General features: G+C 40.9%; 1 protein-coding gene across 1 annotated transcript in view; it reads left to right on the top strand.

Annotated features, from left to right (window-relative positions):
• Window positions 1-20,123: 20,123 nt before the first annotated feature.
• DPYSL3 (dihydropyrimidinase like 3) overlaps window positions 20,124-22,057 on the top strand; it is a 111,091-nt gene continuing 109,157 nt past the window's right edge. Inside the window, exon 1 of the mRNA XM_007079954.2 lies at window positions 20,124-20,596. Coding sequence (XP_007080016.2) covers window positions 20,207-20,596 — 390 coding nt within the window. The 5' untranslated portion in view covers window positions 20,124-20,206. The remainder of the gene's footprint in view (window positions 20,597-22,057) is intronic.

Here is a 22,057-nt window from a genome sequence, read left to right as displayed (position 1 = left end):
ATGAGGTAGACAGTGGAGGTGGGTCTTAACTGAGTCATATGGAAAGAGTGGTTCTTTGTGGTTAGCTCTTTCCTGAAACAGTGAAGCTAGGGGAGTTCTTTTTTGGTAGAAGAACTTTTTTTGTAGCAGAGTGCTTAGGTAAAGTTTAATGTCTTCCCTCTGTCCCTTCCTCCCTCCCTCCCTTCCTTCCTTCCTTCCTTCCTTGTTGCCTTCCTTCCTTCCTTCCTTCCTTCCTTCCTTCCTTCCTTCTTTTCTTCCTTCCTCCCTTCCTTCTTCTTTCCATACTTTTGTTCATTCTGGAAATACGTATTACGTATCTATTTTTATGCTGGCACCAGAGCTCTGGCCTTAAGAAGGGTGTCTGATGTCAAGGTCCCTATGGAAGGAAACAGAGCTTAGTAGATGCTGGATCTGCACAGGTTGAGAGAGCACTGGGTTTTGAGGCAGATGCTTAACTTCCTCTTTCCTGTCATTCCCATGTCCATGTCACCTCCCCTCTCTTGGTCTCTGTGCTTTTGATCAAGATGCCCCTCTGTCATGTAAAATGTAGAATAGCACTTCCACATTTTCCTACTCCCTCTCAGGTCAATCTTAGTGCTTTTTCCTGCAAGGAACTTTTCTAGATTTCCAAGTGAGTACATGAAATGGCTTTAGGAAGCTTCCATGGTCCCATCTAAGCCCCATGGCATTCTTTAATAGAGATGGTTTACTTTTTCTTGTTTTATGTAAAGTGCTTTCTTACCAAGAGGTAAGCTTGAGGATAGCCTCCAGTCCTCTCCTCTAACTGGACTGTCTCCCCTAAATGCCTCATATAGAAATTCTGATAGGTTCCTATAGCTGAATGAATCTCTCCTTCTCTTACTTATATTCTTTAATAATCTGCCTTCTTAAAATTACTTATAAATGTCTGCCCTGGGAGTTTGCAAAACTCTTTTTATTCACATGACTGTCTCCCAAAATGCCTTTTATACCGATCAGGTATAAACCTTTCTGAGTTTGAGGAGCAAGGGTGAATTGTAAGCATTGTTAAAAAAAAAAAAAAAAAAAAAAGCTAGTGCTTTAGCAGAAAACTATGCATTGCCTGTGGCACATCATTCTGGTGTTACCTTACTCTGATTACATGGGAGCTACAATTCTGTACAGTGTAAATAACTGATAACAATGCAAAATAATTCTTGTCTATAGATGTACAGATTCTTTTTTTTTTTTAAAGTTTACTTATTTATTTTGAGAGAGAGCATGAGTGAATGGGGGACAGGTGGAGAGAAAGGGAGAGGGAGGGAGAGAGAATCCCAAGCAGGCTCAACACTGTCAGTGCAGAGTCTGACGTGGGGCTCAATCCCATGAACTGTGAGATCATGACCTGAGCCAAAATCAAGAGTCAGACTTCTAACCACTGAGCCAGCCAGGTGCTCCTGTACAAATTCTGTTCAGTGCATTTCTGTCTTCCATTGTGGAGAAGTTCAATTTTGCCTCCATTTAACTTTCACTTCAATATTCCTGACTTATAAATGTGTCTCTTTTGTGTGTATATCATTTTAACACATCTCTAATTTCCTCATTAATGAGTTAATAACTCTGACACATGGTCATATATATATCTATATGAGAGTCATCATTTTACCTATTTTTGAAAATTATATTTTAACAAGATTGAATTGCATTAAATCACTCAGATAATCAAGATACTCTGAGGTAATGCCCAATACGCCTGAGCTCAGGGGTAGTAGAGTATAGTAAAGAGTGTAGGATTTGCAGTTAGACTTCCTGGGTCAAGACCTAAGCTCTGTGTTTTCCCTCACCTCTGTGACCTTGGCCTGCTATATTCTCTGTGCCTCAGGTGGAGATCACACTACTGATTTGACAGGATTGTTGTAAGGATTACATGAGCTCATCAAACAATGTGTGACATATAGTTAAGAGCTCAGTAAATAAATACCAGCTATTAATATTATTATTTAATAAGGAGACATGTATGCAAGTAAATCCTAGCCCCATTACATTTTAGCAGGTTAAAGACAAAAAGCATAATTTTACCAATCATATGTCCCAAGTATTCACAGCCTCAATTCCATTTACAGGAGGACAAGTTGAAATGAGAGAAAGAGGTAGAATAAATCTCACTGGAGATATTATTCCACAACCTTGTCCCACTTTACAAATAAAGCATTAAAATGTTAGCCCTGGACTTTTCAAACCAAGGCCACTTAATTGACAGACAACAGGCCTTTTCTGATTCTCTCTCACTTTTAGACACAGTCTCTCACATCCTCACTCTCCCAGGATTTCTTACAAATCACCCCTCTGACTCAAAATGGAAAATGGGACTGAGGCACAATTATCAGGGTTATATCTGTCTCAAGAGACCCATTTTCAACATGCCCATTTAGAATCCTTTTCCAGCCAATTCCTGTTAAAGTGTTTTCTGGGACATTATTAGGTCCTTCATGACCTTACATTTTATCATGTCCCTTTTTGGCCAGATGATATAGCAGACTCCTTCATGGGTATATCTGATTGGGCGTCTGGAAGATAAAGATAAGAAAGAGGATGAACAGCACAGAAATGGTAGTGGTAGGGAAAGGAAGTGTCAGACTGACTTGGGAAGCCAGATTGGGAAAAGCAGTCTTATCTGCACACACAGGGCAATTCGTGATCTACTGCTCAGGAGGAAGAAATTATCTCAGGGAAACAATCGCAGTGCTTGGGGGTTTGTTTTGTTTTTGTTTGTTGTTGTTGTTGTTTTGAGGGAAAAGATTTTTTTTTTAGCTGCTTTTGTTTTCTGTATCAGAACAAATTTTAAAAAGATTTTGATGCATAGCTTTGCTTTGCATTGTCTTGTTTTCTACTCTGTGCCTGTTTCTATAGGTACTAGATGAAAGCCGTATTTATTTTTTTCCCTGTAGTGTCAAGTTTCTTAATTATGCATTTATGGGCCCATCAGAGGTCCAGACAGATAAACATTTTGAAGCATATATATCTTAATAAGTTCTTCCAGGGACCTTCTTTTGTTAACTACTTAAAAGGACTCAGGATTAACCCAAATTTGAGACTCACTGCTTCAGAGGATTTTTAAAAAATGGAATAATTTTATAATTTCTTCTGGTCCGTAGGCAATAGTGACAGGCAAGCAAAGAAGGGATTTTGACTCAGTCTTTGTCCCATCTCTCCTCCAAGGCTAGCACTTGATTTGAGTGTAATTCAGAGAGAGAGAGAGAGAGAGAGAGAGAGAGATTGCAAGAAGCCAGAGTATGTGATCACTGCCATTTCCAGAATAACAAGAGACTACTTTTCAAAATTCTTGTCTATTCAGTGCCATAAAAAAAAAAGAAAGAAAAGAAAAAGAAAAAGAAAAAGGAAAAAGAATCATCTTTCTTACGGAGAAGTAAGCCTTCAAGTTCAGCTGGTTAAGTGATGTGGACCAAGTTCATTCAAGTGTTAGATAATGTTCTGATTATTTAGAATGTTTGGAGAGATTTGTTCTCTGATGAGGCTGAAAAGGCATCACACTAAGGCTATCAGTGACTCATCAAAAAGGTCAAGGGAGACAAAAACTATTCCCTCCCCTCCCCCAGTACAGAATAAATGGTTGAATTCATTCTCCCAGCTTTGAACCTGCTTCTGAAATACTCTGAACTGGACAGCACAGATGGGTGTGAGGAGAGGAGGGAGTCCATTTATTGTCCAGGTTGATTCCTCAGTAGTCAGCACAGCCATATTAAAAAAAATTTTTTTTAAATCATGTATTTAGCAAGCCTTAAAAAAGGAGGTTGCTTTTGACCAAGGAATTTTATATTTAAGAATTGTTTACCTTTGAACAACTCAACAGAATCTCTAGGGGTGGGCCCTGGTCATCATTAGTTTTAGAAAGTCCTCCAAATGATTCTAATGTGCATTCAGAACTGTGAATTGTTGGAGTCTGAAAAGTCTCGATTGTAAACTCCATTTCACTATGAATCACTTGAGACTCAAAGCCTGTTTCCTTATCTGTAAAGTGGAGACATGCAACAAATTTTATACTAGACCCTTAATAAATATGGAAAAAGAAAAAGAGAAGGGCACACCCTTAAAATTACATGTTAATCCTTTTCCATCCTACAATAGACACTCTCCCCCACAAAGAGTTATAAAAGTGACAAATGTCTCATTACCATATTCAAATGTAATGAATCTAAAATCACTGGGCTTTTTGAGATGATTAATTCTGACCAAGCATCTTTTTCTCTTTGCTGAGTGAATAATAATAATTAATTTACAGTAAGCAGGTGATTCACATTCTACTCACACTTAGACATTTCTTGGCTAGAACCAATGGAAAGGATCAAGCCATCTTGGCTGGCTGCCTATTCATCCATGGGATTATTCTTCTTTGCAAACAGACCCAGCCACAGCAAGACGAATTCATGCCCAGCTGAGACAATTGTCCTTATCACCATGCATCTTCTGGGAATGTTCCCCAATCCCTGCCACATGTCCTATGTCTCCTTTTGTAACGAGACAAGCAACCATTTTTGAGTGCTTTCTCTGTGCCAGTCAATTTGTGCTAATTATTTTACATATATTATTGCATTTAACCCTCACAACAGCTTTGTGAATGAAGTACATTATCTCCATTTTACAGATGATGAAATAGGTGTAGAAAGGTTAAAACATTTGCCCATGGGCACAGAGCTAAGATTTAATATATGGATTTGAATTAAAATCTGATGAGCTCTTAACCATTACACTAAATTCCCTCTTGACCCACCAAGGTTCTTGCCCTTTGTTCTGGCTCAAACAGAGCAAATAAAGTATCCATCTCAGAAAACCTAAACTTAGCATTTCTATTACTACAATAGCTAACATTTGTTGAGGGCTTACCAGGCACCAGATGCCTTATATGCCTTCTTCTTTCCTTTGAATCACTTCCTCTAGAGTTTCTATGTGTATTTTTATTTTTTAAACTAATGAAATATTTTACATATTCAAAATTATGTGTATGTATTTACATACATATATCAGATCTACCCATTTTATTTCTCATGTTCTTTGCTCCTCCCCCTGTGTTCATAAAAAGCTTTCCAAGAACCAGCCAAGATCTCTCTTGCCTCTGGTCTTTTGCACATACTGTTGACCCGTGAACAACACTGTTTTGAACTGCGCATGTCCAATTACATACTGTTTTTTTTCAATAGATGCAGTACTGTAAACGTATTTTCTCTCTTCCTTATGATTTTCTTAGCATCTTCTTTTCTTTCTCTTACTTAATCATAAAAATGTAGTATATAATACACATAACATACAAAATATGTCTGAATTGACTATTTATGTCACTGGTAAGTCTTCCAGTCAACAGTAAGCTATTAGTAGTTAGGTTTTGAGGAAGTCAAAAGTTATACACAGATTTTTTACTGCATGGTGTTGGGGGGGAGGTCAGTGCTTTTAACCCCTGCTTTGTTCAAGGGTCACCTGTGATCTTCTGTAGCATGGTCTTTCAACACCACTCTCCTCCCTACTCATTGTTTAGAACTAACTTGGTTTCCCTTACCTTCCAAAGATGACTGTATGTGTCCCATGACTGAGCTGATCCTTTTGATAACACTTAGGTTATATTTTCATTTGCAATTTATTTGTTTGTTTCCCTCATGATGTTGAGGGAGACAAACAATAATGACTGATGCACCAGCTGTGTAGAACAAAGTGCCCACAAATGATAAACTCAGGAAATTCTTTGAATAAAGGAATTATATAATTCCAATTTTTGTGATCCACGTTAAACCACTTAGGCTGCATCTTGTGTCATATCGCAAAGCCCCATATTGCCAGTCTTCTTGAAGTGGAACCAAAAGCTATTTGGTACCAAATAATAGATATGTACAGAACTGTTTTACATGATCAATGACTTTCTCTTTTCTTAAAAAAAATTTTTTTTAATGTTTTTATTTTTGAGACAGAGAGAGACAGAGCACGAGCAGGGGAGGAGCAGAGAGGGAGACACAGAATCCAAAGCAGGCTCCAGGCTCTAAGCTGTTAGCACAGAGCCCAACACGGTGATCAAACTCACAGACTGTGAGATCATGACCTGAGCTTAAGTCAGACACTTAACCAACTGAGCCACCTAGGTGCCCTGACTTTCTCTTTTCTATTTCAGTTATTAGCTTTTTCTGGACCATTCTCAAGTCTTACCTTTTTTTTTTTTTTTAAGTTTATTTATTTATTTTGAGAAAGAGAGAGAGAGGGAGGAGGGGGCAGAGAAAGAAAGGGAGACAGAGAATTCCAAGCAGGCTCACCATTGTCTGCACAGAGCCTGACTCGGGGCTCTGTCTTATGAACAGTAAGATCATGACCTGAGCTGAAATCAAGAGTGGGATGCTTAACTGACTGTCACCGAGGTGCCCCTCGTTTTTACCTTTTGACAGACATGGAAACATTAGCTAAAATATCAGTTTGCTTCAGATGTAAAAACGGCAATAGGGAACAGTTGGATTAATTAAATTGCTAACCTCAGTCCAGATTTCTTCTTAACACCTGGTACACAATTTCAGCTCTTTGAAATTGATGTTAAAATTTAAAACAGAGTGTTACGGCTTAAAACACAATGAAGCCCAAACAGGACATTATACCATAGAGATTATGTTCAGGACTTTTTTCCTGACTGTAAAACTGTGAGTGTTTGCCTCCTAAGAGAGAGAGTCAAGTCACACTCTTCAAGGAAAAAAAACCAGTTAAAACATTCTAGTGTATTAGGAAACCCCCCAAATTTTGTGATTTGCAGTCCATACGAGGCTGTTACCATTTAAACTGGAGAATCCCAAGAGTTGGGAGGATTTGCTCTTTGAAGAGGGACCCCTCAGTTCCCCATGGGCACTCAGGTGAGTGAAGGCCCCGTGAAAGAACCTGTGGAGTGTGGTGCTGAAAGAACAGCTCCTACAGAAGTGTTTTCACCTATACCAGCATAGGCAGGGAAGTGAGACCTGGGGACCTTCCCCAAGTTGGAAAGCGTCCACACCATGTAACAAAAAAAGAGTTTCAATAGAAGTGTTTCCAGAGACACAAGAGAGTACCATTATGGATAACGTGCCTTGACTGAGAACCAACTGCAGCAGAAATACCCAACAGATGCATCTTAACATGCAAATTTCTTAAATATGTTCAGACTCTTAATATCTATTGTCAACTGTCCTTTATAATCACTGCATGTTATAAACATTCCTGGAAGTGATGGGAACGTATTTTGCAACACATTCACCAACCTGAATGTGGTATAGATCAAGAGTTGGCAAACTTTTCCTGTAAAGAGCCAGATAGCAAATATTTTCTTTTTTTCTTTAAATTTTTTTGATGTTTATTATTTTTGAGAGAGACAGAGACAGAGAGAAAGCAGGGGAGGGGCAGAGAGAGAAGGAGACGCAGAATCCGAAGCAGGCTCCAGGCTCTGAGCTGTCAGCACAGAGCCTGACATGGTGCTCGAACTCACAGACAGTAAGATCATGACCTGAGCTTGAGCTGAAGTCGGACACTTAACCGACTGAGCCACCCAGGTGCCCCAGAAAATATTTTCAGTTTTGTGGATGGTGCAGTCCCTCCACCAATTATTCATCTCTGTCATTCCAGTGTGAAAGCAGTCATAGACAATACATAAATAAGTATGACTGTCCTCCTAGAAAACCTTAAACATTGAAAATCAAATCATGTGATTTTCATACATCATGAAATCTTTTGATTTTTTTTCAACTACTTAAAAGTGTAAAAAAGATTCTTAAGTTGTATGGCATAGGAAAATAGGCACTGGGCTGGATGCAGCTGTAATTGGCTAATCATTAGGATGGATGCTATTAAGTCAGATGTAGTAGGAATCATAGAAATTATTTTTGGACTAGCACTTAACTTTCACAACATGTATAACAGGTAGAATTTGTTTATCTTCCTCAATGCATTCCATCATTCCCTTTTAACAAGATACAAGAAGAGAAGAAACTTATATTTCAACTCAATGGAAAATGCCTTGCAAGGGTATCTCCTGGAGAGGAGCCTGGAGACTTAGCCATGTGCACTTGAATTATGTCCTCAAGTCTTCAACTTTAAACTACTTCTGAGCCTTATCATGACAATGTTTGAAGCCCACCTCAAAAGGAAAGGGGCTGCTGAGGCTGCATCTGAAGGTATTGCTGGTAGAATTATTTTATTGTGTTGCAGGAGTCTGTCACTGTTCTGGCTCACAATATTTGACTCCTCTGGCTTAAATATTTGGAGGGCCTTGCCCAGCTAGTAACTCATCAAGATTTTGCCTAGAAGTTTCTCCCTAAGTTTTACATGAATTTCTGTATTATATACATTTCTACAACCATTATCACTTCATCCTAACAGCATTCTTACTTGATCCTTATAGCAACATTGCAAAATAGGTAAGTCTGTTAGGTTTATTGTTTCATTGTACAAATTGTAGAGATTCAGAGGACTGGAATATATATACATATATATATATGTATATATATATATATACATACATATATATATATATAATTTTGAATCATATGATCATATAGCCATCATCAAATATTACAAATGTAGCTATTTAAACAGTAAAATTTCAAGAACTGTGTGCTAAACTGAGTTGTATAGACATACAAGAAATGGTTGGGCTGGCCCACTTTTCAACAACTTTCCCTATAGAATAAGGGCATCAGTATGGAATTCTCACATATTAAAGATTCTGGCATGACTCTTTGTGACTAGCAAAATTCTAGTATGTCTCCCAACTGTCCCACTACTCTGGTTGTATACACATTCTCCCAGTTATTCAACAATTAATCTTGGTGCTGCAATGATGTTGCAGATGTAATTAAGGCCCTTAATCAACTGATTTTAAGGTAGGGAGATAATCCTGAGTGGGTCTTACCTAATCAGATGAGACTTGAAAAGAGGTCAGGGACTGAAAATGAGAATGTCCTGCTGAGCTGGAAGAAGCAAACAGCCATGTTGTGAATTGCCTTTGAAGGGGGTCACATGACAAGGACATTAGGGTTGTTTCTAGGAGCTGGGAGTCACCCCAGCCTGATAGTCAGCAAGAGAATGTCTGGCAGTCTTGTAACTGCTAAGAACTAAATTCTGTCACCAACCAATGTACTTGGAAAAGGACCGCAAGCCTGAGATGAGATCTCATTCTTGTCAAACACTTTCATTTCAGCTTGGATGACCCAGTTAATTTGTACCCAAATTCTTGACCCATGGAAACAGTGAGATAACAAATCTGTGTTGTTTTAAACCGCTAAATTTGTGGGGTATCTGGGTGGTTCAGTCAGTTGAGCATCGGACTCTTGGTTTCAGCTCACATCATGATTTCATGGTTTTGTGAGTTCAAGCCCAACTTTAGGCTCTACACTGGTAGCGCAGAGCCTGCTTGGGAATCTGTCTCTCTCTCTGCCCCTCCCCAATCTCACTGTATCTGTCTTTCTCAAATAAATTCTAAAAATTTTAAAAAAAATAAAGCCTTTACAAAAATTTTTTAATGCTTATTCATTTTTGAGAGACAGAGGAAGACAGAGTATGAGCAGGGAAGGGGCAGAGAGAGGGAGACACAGAATCTGAAGCAGGCTCCAGGCTCTGAGCTGTCAGCACAGAGCCCATCGCCGGGCTCGAGCTTGCAAACCGTGAGATCATGACCTGAGCTGAAGTCAGACACTCAACCAACTGAGCCACCCAGGTGCCCCCAAATAAAGCCCTTTTAAAAAAATAAATAAGCTGCTAAATTTGTTACACAGCAATAGAAAACTAGTACACTCTCATACGGGGACAACGAAAACCTTTCTTTGATGCCTCCGTGTATAATTTAATCTTCCATTTCACACCCCATCCCCAGTAAAGCAGACATCTATCTGCTCATCTCATCAGTCACAGCTCTGAGCTTTCTGCACTGTTGTTGGATCTCTGATTTCACAACAACTGCTCTCGACCCGCAGCCCCAGACAACAAGAGATCACCTCTTATCGTGAACACACTGCCGATTCATTTAGAAACTTGCTGCTTCCATGGTGAAAATTTGCCTCCGAGTTCCAACCCCTTCTCCAAATATTCCTTGCATCACACATTGAGATTTCACACTCCAGCCTTCACTGCACCTCCCAAGCCTGCTCAGTAAGGGACGGGAAATTCAGGGGCTGACGGTGGCAGGAGTGCTCACTGTCAGGAGAATTTGTATCTACAAAAGCTTTGAGGTCTTAAGTAATAGAACAGAGGCCACTGGGCATCAAGCCCAGGGACTTAGGGCTGTAGGTAAGGTTAGTATTGCAAAGCAAGTATGAACCAGCGTATACCTACTTTCTTAATCAAAAAGTTTCTCGCTTTCATGCAGGGTGCCCCACATTCAAGCCCTGTTCATTCTTCCTGGCCTCATCCATGACTCCCCTACAAGCATTGTGCTTTCCAGCCAAGCAGGCCTGCTCACTGTTTCCCATTTCTAACTCTGCCAGGAATGACCTCACCCATCTTCCTCTGTCAAAACCCAACTCACCCTTTGTGACTTGTGGTTTGCTTTTCAGAAGGCCTTTCTTGATCTGTAGTTCTCTTTTTCTTCTTGTGACACTTACTACAGTCTGAGTAACATTTGATTTCCCTACTTGTTTTATCTCCTGTATGCTAAGCTCCCTCAACACCTTGAATATTCCTTGGCAAAAAATCAGTACTCACTACATATGTAATGAATTGAATTGATTAAGCAGACTGTTTCCCTTTTGTTACTCCAGCAGAGTTCTGTTCTCCTCTTGGCTAAGGGGGACTGGACTTGGCTCAGATTTTGTCTCTTCTGCATTTGAATTATTTTAGGACAACAAACAGAACTGATCTTTGGATTAAAAAAGAAAAGAACAAAAAAGGCTTTTTCAAAAATTCATAGTTGTTTTTTGTCACAAGGACACATTTCAAAGTGGTTCTTAGACATTATTCACTGTCTTCAAAGGTAAACAAAACAAAGCAAGCAAACCTGATTTCTGTATCATCAAGTATACTAGAATTTTGGGAAGAGTACTTAAAGATCGACCGAAATAGTTATGTTTCTAATAAAATTGGATTTGCCTTCACAATGAGGAATTTTCATTTATGCCTTGTACTCAGTTAAAGACTTCTCAGGATCCAGATGTAAAAGATACTGGTAAATGGTGAAATTAATCATCATTATATGATTTAAGATTATATTATTTTAATTACTGATTATTAAATTTTTAAGTAAATAATTATGAATTTGCCAGCCAATGTCAAAAATTATATCCGTTACAATGAATAATCCAGCTAGCTAACAATATTACATCTTTACTGTGTTTTGCTAAAAGGGTAATTCCCAAGTTCTACATCTACCAGACTTACCATAATGTTATAGACGTTTTATGAATCCTATCTGTCTTAAGTCATTCAAATTTTTTAACGCAATTAATTTTTAGCTAAAATTAAGCCATAAAAATAAATGATTATATTAAAAATAAAATACTTCATCAGATAATTAATCTACTATAATTTTCACATAGTATTTAATCTCAGATTTCCTTTTGAAAATGCTCCTAACTTATGTATTTGATAAATGTATGGCTTTGAGAAGTTTAGATTAGCCCACCTTGATATACTGTAGTTATTCCCAGAACTGCTCAGTCCATTTTATTGCAGAAGACAGCAATATATATTTTTGAAGATGTAAATTTTATAGCCAAAAACTCCTTTTTGATACAACTAATGATTTTGTAGTATATTATTTGGATGTATAGTCACACTGAATATTTTTTGGTAAGAAATAAACACTTAAGCAAGTTGAATTGTACTTTAAATGTTATAATTCCTAGTGACCAGCCGATATTAAGAATTATTAACTTGTTGGACATCATATAGTCAAAACTGAGTAAATTTTAATGTGGGCTCTGCTTTAAAACATCAATCTTTAAAAGTGTTTATCCATATCTTATTATTTTTAGTATATTTTTATATAATAATAAGTTTCACGCATACATCTGACTATACCTTTGGTCTAGGATACTTTTAGGGGACAAATGTCTAAAACTTTTAGGATTGGAATAGAAGGTAATCTGACTTGGTTTGCCAAAATAAAATTTTCACTTCGATCACATGTAAGACTGATTAGTGATTGTTAGCTATATACTACAAATAGTTCTATCTACCGTTGAAAAACAAAAGTTCCAGATAGCATTAATGCAAGACCTGTTGATTGTTACATACGGTGTCTTAGAAACTGGGGCAAGCACTGAAGAAAATAACAATTACTATTTGTAGAAAGCAGTTATAGGTTGGTATGCAACAATTCACTTTTTTTTTTCTCATACCACAGCTTTTTATCCGCATTTTATTGACGAGGGAACAGAAAGAGAGAATTAATGTAATTCCCCCAAATTCACTCAGCTAGTGATGGACCCATAATTGTAGTCCAGATTTTGTGGCTTCAAATACTGTCACTTTCTCAAACTCATCATGTTCCATGTAAATACTGATATTTTGTAATAAGAAAAGGAAATTAGGGCTATATGCTTAAACTAATTGTCTCCTTATTTTTTCCTTCATGTTTCCAATATAAATCACTATAAAAGCTTGAAACATTGACGGGATACTATTTCCTATCCATTCATCTTAATTATGAGGGATCTGGAGGAATAAGGCGTTCCAGGGAGCTGCCTAGACAAGGAGTTATTTATCAACAGAAAAATGAACTCAGACAAAAGCACTGGGGGAAGAAGGCATTACCAATGCATTTATGTCTTCTGAATTTATACAGAGCTATAACATTCTCAATGAAAGAATTATTCACCACGTTTCCTTTTTTTTTTCCTTCCATATCTCTTAGTATCTGTCATTTATACTCTGGCCTGTTACCCATTTAGTTGGAGCCAGGATGTGCCCTCGTCTTGTGGAGCCAGCAAATTTGTGTCTGGAATGAAAGAAGCTTCTCTTTTCAGATTGTCATTTCATTTGACTACCTTTCTTTGTCCATTATTTATTTAGTTTATGCTCAAGGGGATGCTAAAATGAAAGTTATCTTTTTCAATGTTAAGAGCGAGTTTTATGTCCAGTTTCCTGGAGCCACTCAAATCATGATAATAGCAAAAATATTCCCTTCAAGAGGAAAATGGTTGGTTTTTGAGCTTGCCTCTCACAGAGCTAGTATCTGTTGATCCAGAAACCCAGTGATCTGAAGACACACACCTACTCATGTAGCGTGAGTGCCCTGGTCCATGAGTTACATGATTACCTTCATCCAGCAGGACAAACTCTATTTCTGCAAGTCTTAGCTTTCTAGGAGTGCGGGGCTTCTGTATATCAACCATGTCATGGTTATTCTTTAAAAGCAAATAATTGGGGCGCCTGGGTGGCTCAGTTGGTTAAGTGTCCCACTTCAGTTCAGGTCATGGTCTCACTGTCAGTGAGTTTGAGTCCCGCATCGGGCTCTGTGCTGACTGCTCAGAGGCTGGAGCCTGCTTTGGATTCTGTGTCTGCCTGTCTCTCTGCTTCTCCCCCACTCATGCTCTGTCTCTCTCTGTCTCTCAACAATGAATAAGCGTTAAAAAAAATCTTAAAAAAATAAATAAAAGCAAATAATTAAACAAGGACAGTTTATTTGGCAGGACACAAGTTTTAAAAGTCTGAATCAAAGAATCAAGTTAGAACAGATAGCCATCTCTAGAAAAATATGAGACATTAATGCAGGTCAGTGGTTCTTTTTCAGAGGGAAGAAGAGAGAGAGTAGAATAAGTAGGGGGCACTTGAACTCTGTTATGTGTTGTTTCTTGAAAATACATGAAAAATATGATGAAAAGTTACATTTACAAATTCTAAAAGAGTACATGGGAGTTTGTTATATGACCATCTGCTTTTCTGTAGTTTTGAAATTTTCATTGAAAAGGAAGGAAGGAAGGGAGGGAAAATAGACAAAGGATTCATTACTGTTTTTCTTCCTCTTTAGATGGCAAAAGAGAGAATTATTTTTATTTTCAATAATCAGAATGAGATTGTCATAACAATAATGTAAAACTAATGTGATTCTTTCATAAATGGACAAAAACCAGGAAATGTAGCTGGAAAAGTAACAAAAGGAATACATTTTTTTAAACCTTGGAAATATATTGTGAACTGTGATAGCTAGTAAAGAGGTTGGACAGATTATCGCTTTTTTTGTCTTTGTTTTGTTGTTGTTATTATTCTTATTCTTATATTGTTCTACCCCGCAATTCATTTATTGTCTGGCCCTTACTTAGAGATTTTTCACTTAGGAGAGTCAGTTGTACCTGTGAACGTGCACTGAGGAAACTAGAGCATCAGAGCCTTTGAGGTGAATATCTGTTTTATCATATTGGTCAGCAACTACTTAACATTTGTCTCCTTCCCACATAAGGCAAAAGGAAATCCTGTGATTGGAATTGGCTTTTGAACATTTGAGAATAGAAACATCAAAGAGAGATGCTCAGGGTATAAAAATTGGGAAGGAAACGCCAACAACTCCTCAGTAGGAAGGTGATTATGTCATGTCTTATTAACTAATCCTTTGGTGGAAAGGATTTGCCTCAAGGACATTTATAAACCCTCATTTCATGTCCTCCCTGTAATGATCATTTTCTCATTCACTTGTCCACCTGCTGATTCACTTTGCATGAGGTGACAACTAGATTCTGATGAAGAGTCTATTTGTCTTTTCCTTTGATTTTTCATTTTAGATCATACATCTTCAGAATACAGTAGGGAGCCAACAGCTGGGTTCAATAATTCTCCATCAGCAATTTTCAACATGCTCAATAAATGTGTTTTTATCTAAAAAAACATCCTGGACACACATTGCAAAATGACATTCTTTGTTTACAAAAGTAACTCACATTAAAGATTTTGGAAAATATAGAAATGCGTGAAATCAGAAACTAGAACTTACTCATAATCCTACAACTCACCTTTTATGAATATTTTGATATATATTCTTGTTCATTTTTCTCCCTATATACATATATTTATGAGAAAAAAGGAGTTTTTTCTGCATGCGCAACTGGGATTATTAAAAATGTTAATGAACTGGTTTTAACACTGTGTATATATTTGAAAAATGACCTGTTTTGGGTTTCTTTTTTTTTTTTTTAATATTTATTTACTTTTGAGCAAGAGAGAGAGAGAGAGAGAAAGAGTGAGACAGAGAGAGAGAATGGGGGAGGCACAGAGAGAGGGAAACTGAGAATCCCAAGCAGGCTCCATGCTATCAGCACAGAGCCTGTTGCAGGGCTCGAACTCAAGAACCAAACCATGAGATCATGACCTGAGATGAAATTGAGTCAGATGCTTAACAGAGTGAGTTACCCAATGCCCCCCTGTTTTTTGGTTCCTAATGAACACTTTAGTCACCAAATATTGAGCTGACTCTCAATAGTGGTCTGTCAGAATTCTTAAAAAAAATTTTTTTTAATGTTCTTATTTATTTTTGAGACAGAGAGAGACAGAGCATGAACGGGGGGAGGGGCAGAGAGAGAGAGGGAGACACAGAATCTGAAGCAGGCTCCAGGCTCTGAGCTGTCAGCACAGAGCCCGATGCGGGGCTCGAACTCACAGACTGTGAGATCATGACCTAAGCTGAAGTGGGGCGCTCAACCGACTGAGGCACCCAGGTGCCCCAAGGTTTGTCAGAATTCTTAAGGTGTGATGAAGGTATATTGAAAATAGAAGTCACTTTTTAACATGTATACTAAACATTATCATAATTTCAATTTGTTCCATAAAATCCTATAAAGCTAAAGTTACAGGACAAGTTCAAGCTCATTATTAGGAACTCTGTGATATTAATGACACATCTAAATATACCCTGAAGAAATGGGGACTAATATTTCCTGAGCATCTATTGTGTGTCAGGCAGAGTGCTGAATATCTTGCAAAGGTTGCCTCATACATATATGTCATCTGAAGGGTGAAAAATGATGTTTCCCATCTCTGTACCCTTAAAATGGGATAGAAATAACTGAGGTTCAAATTCCTGCAATTCAAGGATGGAAAAGATGGGATGGGTTTTGATCAGAAATATTTAAGTTCACCGTTGAGTCAAGGTAAACTGTGTAAATCCTCTATTCTCCCCTTATTTTAGGTATGGAGTCACCACCTTAGTATGAATATCGTATCTTCTGTTGGATAGATTTTTGCTTTGTAAGAATTCAGCACAATTTATTTTCCATAAAAGACACTCTATGCTGTATCAGGATTGCACGTGCACACATTGCTTACTATAGAGGAGTCTCTGCCTTCCACTGATCTATAGGTAATAGAAGATGCCTCCAGAATACATTTCCCTCAAGTTATAATTGGATATGCCATGGGCTCACATAACAAGTCATGTCAATGCAAAGTGGCAAGTCATTTACTGCAGAGTTACAGGAAGTGCAAATTTGATCTCGTGTGTGACAAGCTGAAAGCTCTATTTTGCTGTCCGTGTTATAGAAATAGCTTGCTATTTGCGCATTGTTTTAGATAAACCCTTTGCTGGAAAGAGTGACCTGAGGTGGCCATAGACATATAGCTGCCCTTATGTTTGTGACTGTCATAAGTAATGCTTCCTCTACCTTGCTAGAGACAGACATGATAAAATCAGCAGGTGTTCATGCAACTATGATGCCTTTGTTAGGAGGACACTGGCGGGATATTTTTTTATGTGAGTGTTTGTCTTAAAGTTTACCTTTGCCCCCAGACAGCTGGGACACTTAGGATTTTTCAATTTGTTAACACCTTACTTCTGGTGTTCCCGTTATTACCTCTCTGAATCCTTAGAACAGAGCTGTGTCGTGGGGTGGTTTTTAGGAGCACAGTCTCTGGACCAGCTATCAAGGAAATGAATTCTAGCTTGAAATGCTAGTGTGATACTTTGGGCAAGAAACTTAACTTGTGTAGGCCTCATTTTCTCCCCTGGTAAAATGAGGATAGTAATCACACCACATTTACAGAGTTGTTGTGAAGGTTAAGGCAATGCATGTGAAATTCTTAACACAATGGCTTATTCAAGGAATGAAATCCTTACAATCCCGTTAGGTGGGTGAGGCAAATATGAAACAGAAAGACATCAAGAAGTTAAGTAAGACACTCGACCTAAGGCCACATAGTTGCAGAGTTGGATGGAGTCTCATCAGCTGTTCCCATTTTAGTCTTCTTTTAAAGGCTGCTTTGCTCTCTTAATTAAACACATATGTGTATATGCAGCTGTTGACTTTCAGATGTGATGTTTTGTCAACAAATGTAATTATGGAGCTTATGCATTGCAACATAGTTGTGAGGCAACGTGGCTGCAGCGATAGGGCTTATCTACGCCCAAGCGCCCACACACCTAAGCACAGACAGGCACGCATCTACATTCAGAATGTTCCCCTCTCAAAGGAAACTTCAGACTCTTTGCACATATCTTCCTTCTAGTTATGGTTCTGTCACAACCTGGGCACTCACTCAGAGCCTCAGCCTCCTTGCTAGTAAAACAGAAATAATAGTACATGACTTGTAGTATTATTAATTAAGAGATTACTCATCAGAATTTAAGATAGTGTATGGAAAGTCCTTAGCACTGAGCCTGGCACAGAATAAAGTCCTAATAAATGTTAGCTAATATCTTTATTGTTGCCCTTGCTGATGGGGCACCGTGCTGGTGCCCATGGTGTTTGTGAGGAGTCAGAGAGGAAAGACTCTCCTGACCAATCTAAAAGTTGGCTATCTTAGGGGCCCCTGGGTGGCTCATCCGGTTAAGTGTCCGACTTCAGCTCAGGTCATGATCTCGTGGTTCGTGGGTTCGAGCCCCGTGTCGGGCTCTGTGCTGACAGCTCAGAGCCTGCATCCTGCTTCGTATTCTGTGTCTCCCTCTCCCTCTACCCCTCCCCCACTCATGCTCTGTCTCTCTCAGTCTCTCAAAAATAAACGTTAAAAAAATTCAAAGTTGGCTATCTTTTTCTCTATGTTGTGTCTCATAACTCTTATGATTAACAATCTGACCTGATCTTTCTTATTTATCATCTCTTTGCCCCTATTAGAATTATGTTCCACAGAGCAGGGAACCCAGGACAATGCTGGACACATAGCAAGTGTCCCCCTAAAAGTCTGTAAATGAGTTAATGAGTGAAGAAGAGTTTGAAAGCAACGGGGAAGAGGAAGGAAGTAACCTGTGTGAGCAAAGAGGGATGGAAGAGCCTATATTACCAATCTGTCACATGAATTTCTGGGTCTGTCAGCCACCAGCATTTGTTAAGAAGGAGGCAGCTTCCCAGAGGCAGTCTGCTAAAGAAATCAGGAATAATGTGATAGAGCACATGCAGTGAATAAAGCAAGCGTCTTTCTCCTCATGGGGATGGGGGACAAGTAAAACCTGTGTCGACATACTTGTCTGTGATCAGAGTTCAGGTCAACCTCATCCCCCAACTTTTCATGACTGTCACGATCCTGCTATCGAAACCCCGTTTTCCAATATCCTAGTTACTCTCCAAAATTGCGGTTGCAAGTTTCATTCGACCAAATTGATTGCAGATGCCTTCAAAGATAGTGTCTGTGTGCACAAAGAAGCCTGCCATATGCTGATGAGCTTTAAGTGAGTTACTATATGTGACACAATTACAGTAGTGACTGGCACACAGCAACAGCTCCATAAATGTTCCCTGTTGCTGCACTTGTTATTATTATCATTATCATTTATTCAAAAAGGATTTACGGAGCTCCTATTATGTGCCTGCAGATGTTCTGGACTCAAGATATTTCATAGTAAACTAAACAGACCAGCTCTTGGACTTCGTGAAGTCTATGATGTAGTGGCGGGGTTCAGAAAATAAAGTTTAGTATGTCATGCGGAATAGTGATCGATTGTGCTCCCTAGGTGGGTGGCTGGAGACTACACTCTTGGTGAGGACAGGCCCCCATCTGCCTTGTTAAACACTGTCCTTTAGTATCTTGCGAAGAGCACAGCAGGCCTTCAGTTCACACTGGAGGAATGACTAAAGGAGTGAAATTCTGAAAGGGGGCCTAGTTTAACGTGGGCGCTGAAGATTCTTGATTTAGGCTCTGTGTGCAGATGCCATATGAGCTCTGCAGGTTCGAGGACTCTGTGTTTACTGGCAAAGTCTGGGTTAGAGTATATGTGGGTGGACAAGGGGGAAGAGAATGAGGCTGTGAGAGCAGGCATATACATAAGCAAAATCTGTGTGGAATTGAGGTAATGCGCAAGGCAAAGTCTTTGGTTGTGTATTTTTGAGGTAAATCTTAGCTGATGTGTGAGTCCACGTGGAGGGTTCTGACTGGCATAAACCTGAGCTTGAGTCAGTTTGTGGGGTATTAGCGATGGGTTGGTTGTATGAGGACAGGGTATTGGAAGTATTCTGCAAGGCACAACCCAGGGACCTGTGCATGCCTTTGACCTGTAATGTAATTGTCTGGGAGGCAAATTATGGGTGCTTAAAAAGCAAAATCTAGGGTGCTAAATATGAGGTGAGAATGGTTCGAGGGTAGATTTGTCTGTGAGTCAATTACAGGCTTTTGTGATCGTCAGCGAAGAGGGTACCGATTCAAAGGTACTTTATTTGAGGGTGCAGGTTTGTGAGGCAGATTCTAGAAGCGGGGACAATTGTGAGATAATTCTAAGATGAGGAGGAGACAAATCTGGGATTATGGGTAAGCAAAGTCTAGGATTGTGAGTCTGGTACATCTGTGTGGGTGCGTGTTGTTGTAAATCAGAGCGCGGCTTTGACACGAACACACCTGAGCCCACTAGGTTTGCGTGCACGAGCGGGGCAGAGAGGTTTGTGTTTGAGAGGCACACTCGGAAGTCACTGTGGGTGAAAGAGGGTTTCTGTGCCTGTGCGAGAGAGGCGAGTTCTTGAGTGTGAATCTGGGGGCCGCTGGGTGAGCGGGAAGCGTGCGTGCCTGTGTGTGCGCGCGCGCCAAGTTGGGATTTCTACTTTCCAAGGGGCCCCCAGGCCGCGCGACCCTGCGAGGCCACGTTAGGGTCGGGTGCGCGCCGAGGGGCGGCGGGCGGGCGACAGGTCCCGAGCCGGAGCGCGCCGCTGCCCCGGCCCCTGCGCCGCGCGCTCGCTGGCTGGCTGGGGACTGGCAGCAACCGGAGCTGCACTGCCGCCTCTGGCGCGAACGCTCAGGCGCCTCCTCCCGCCCCAGTCACTGTGGCTCGGAGCACGCTGCCGGCGGCTGCCCTTTCCGCCTCTGGGGGAGCAAAGCCGCGGGCCCGCCGTGCGCCTGAACCATGGCCTCGGGCCGGAGGGGCTGGGACAGCTCCCACGAGGACGATCTGCCCGTGTACCTGGCCAGGCCGGGCACCACGGACCAGGTCCCGCGGCAGAAGTACGGCGGCATGTTCTGCAACGTGGAGGGCGCCTTCGAGAGCAAGACGCTGGATTTCGATGCCCTGAGCGTGGGGCAGCGGGGCGCGAAGACTCCCCGGAGCAGCCAGGGCAGCGGCCGCGGCTCCGGGAGCCGGCCGGGAGTGGAGGGGGACACCCCGCGCCGGGGCCAAGGCCGGGAGGAGGGCAGGGAGCCCGCGCCCGCGTCGCCCGCGTCGCCCGCGCCCGCCGGGGTGGAGATCCGGAGCGCCACCGGCAAGGAGGTTTTGCAGAACCTCGGCCCCAAGGACAAGGTAAGGGGGCCCGCGGCTCTCCTCCTCCCGCCCTCGCTCCCTTAGCAGCCCGGGGCGACGCGGCCCGGGCACAACTTTCTCCCGCTCACTCAGCTCGGGGGAAGGGGGACAGGGAGGTGAAGGGCATCCTCTGCTGAGCGTAGCGCGACCTCTCAGCCCGGACAGATATTCGCGCGGGTTCCTAACTGCAGCATCTTCGTGGGCGCGGGACCCGGGTGCGCGGGTTTCCCCCGCTTCCCTGCAGCACCCCCGGGCCGGCGGGTCTGGGTGGGTGTGTCAGCCGGGCCAGCCAGGAAGGCTTAGTGATTTCTAGCCCTTCTCTCCGTCTGAGTAACCACTGGCACAATTGTCTTGGCCCCACTCTGGCCCTCGATTAAATCTCAACCCGGGTCACCAGGGCAGAGGGCACACTGGCGCTAGGAAGATGGGGGTCATCTCCATAGTCCCCGGATGAACGTACAGGATGGGCGGTCCCCCCTCTCACTCTTTAAACATCAGCTCTGTCCCTGAAACTTTCGGGTGCGGAGGCACTAAACACCCTCATCTGCGTGCCTCTCTTCTGTCCTAGGTCGACATTTCACATCTGTGTTTGTAAAGTGTACATTTGTGTACAAAGCTTGTTGCAAGACTGGGTACCACAGGGATCCAGCTGTCTCTGGAAGACTATCACTTATTTTTGAAAACAGGCAAGAGTATTAAGGGTGCACTTTAAACTAGCACAAGCTGCAAATTCTCTGCTGCTTTTCCATGTGCCAAAGCCAATTTCTTCTGTATGTGTGTTTTTGAGAAACTCGTGACACCCTGAACTGGCTGAAGGTATGGCCCTGAAATCCAGCCTGCTCTCATCTATTTGTTTATTTCATAGAAAATCAGAACCGTAGTTCAGAAAATTCAGGGTCTGGGCAGGGCTGGAGTATTCGAAGTTCAAACTGACGCTTTTGAGTTGGGGAACAATAGTAATCAGATACGTCACTCTTGTGTAGATAATGGCTGCAAAATCCATCCACATATATTATTCTCTGTGAATACTGGTATGAATAATAACCCAAAATGGAAATGTCTGCCCCAGAGCAATTACAGTTAATGCTTACCCAAGTTTTAGATGTTTTTCCATTCAAATGCAGTGAGGCAGTCAAAGGAAGGCATATCTCTGCACTGTTTCATTTTGGGAAGTTTAAAAAAATAAACAAAGCTTTAATTATTGATACCACTAGGGAAAGAAAGCACTGAAGTTAGTATTGTGTAAAGACACCTTTGGGAAACAATGTCCGTGCCCCTTGGAATCACTCGTTTAGTTGGTGATTTTCATATCATCCTTAGAGTATGGGATCCCTGTAGGCCCTGCTCAAATACCCTTTTAGGAAAAACTTCGGATATTTTGGAAAAGCTGTGGCTGATTTCTAAACTTAAGAATGGCGTTCCAGGAAGATTATCGCCTCTCTTCAGGTCTGAGCTGATCCC

This window comes from Panthera tigris, chromosome A1, assembly GCF_018350195.1.
Source record: "Panthera tigris isolate Pti1 chromosome A1, P.tigris_Pti1_mat1.1, whole genome shotgun sequence".
NCBI lineage: Eukaryota > Metazoa > Chordata > Mammalia > Carnivora > Felidae > Panthera > Panthera tigris.
The sequence above is the reverse complement of the archived record's forward strand: the minus strand, read 5'-3'. Positions and strand labels throughout refer to the sequence as shown.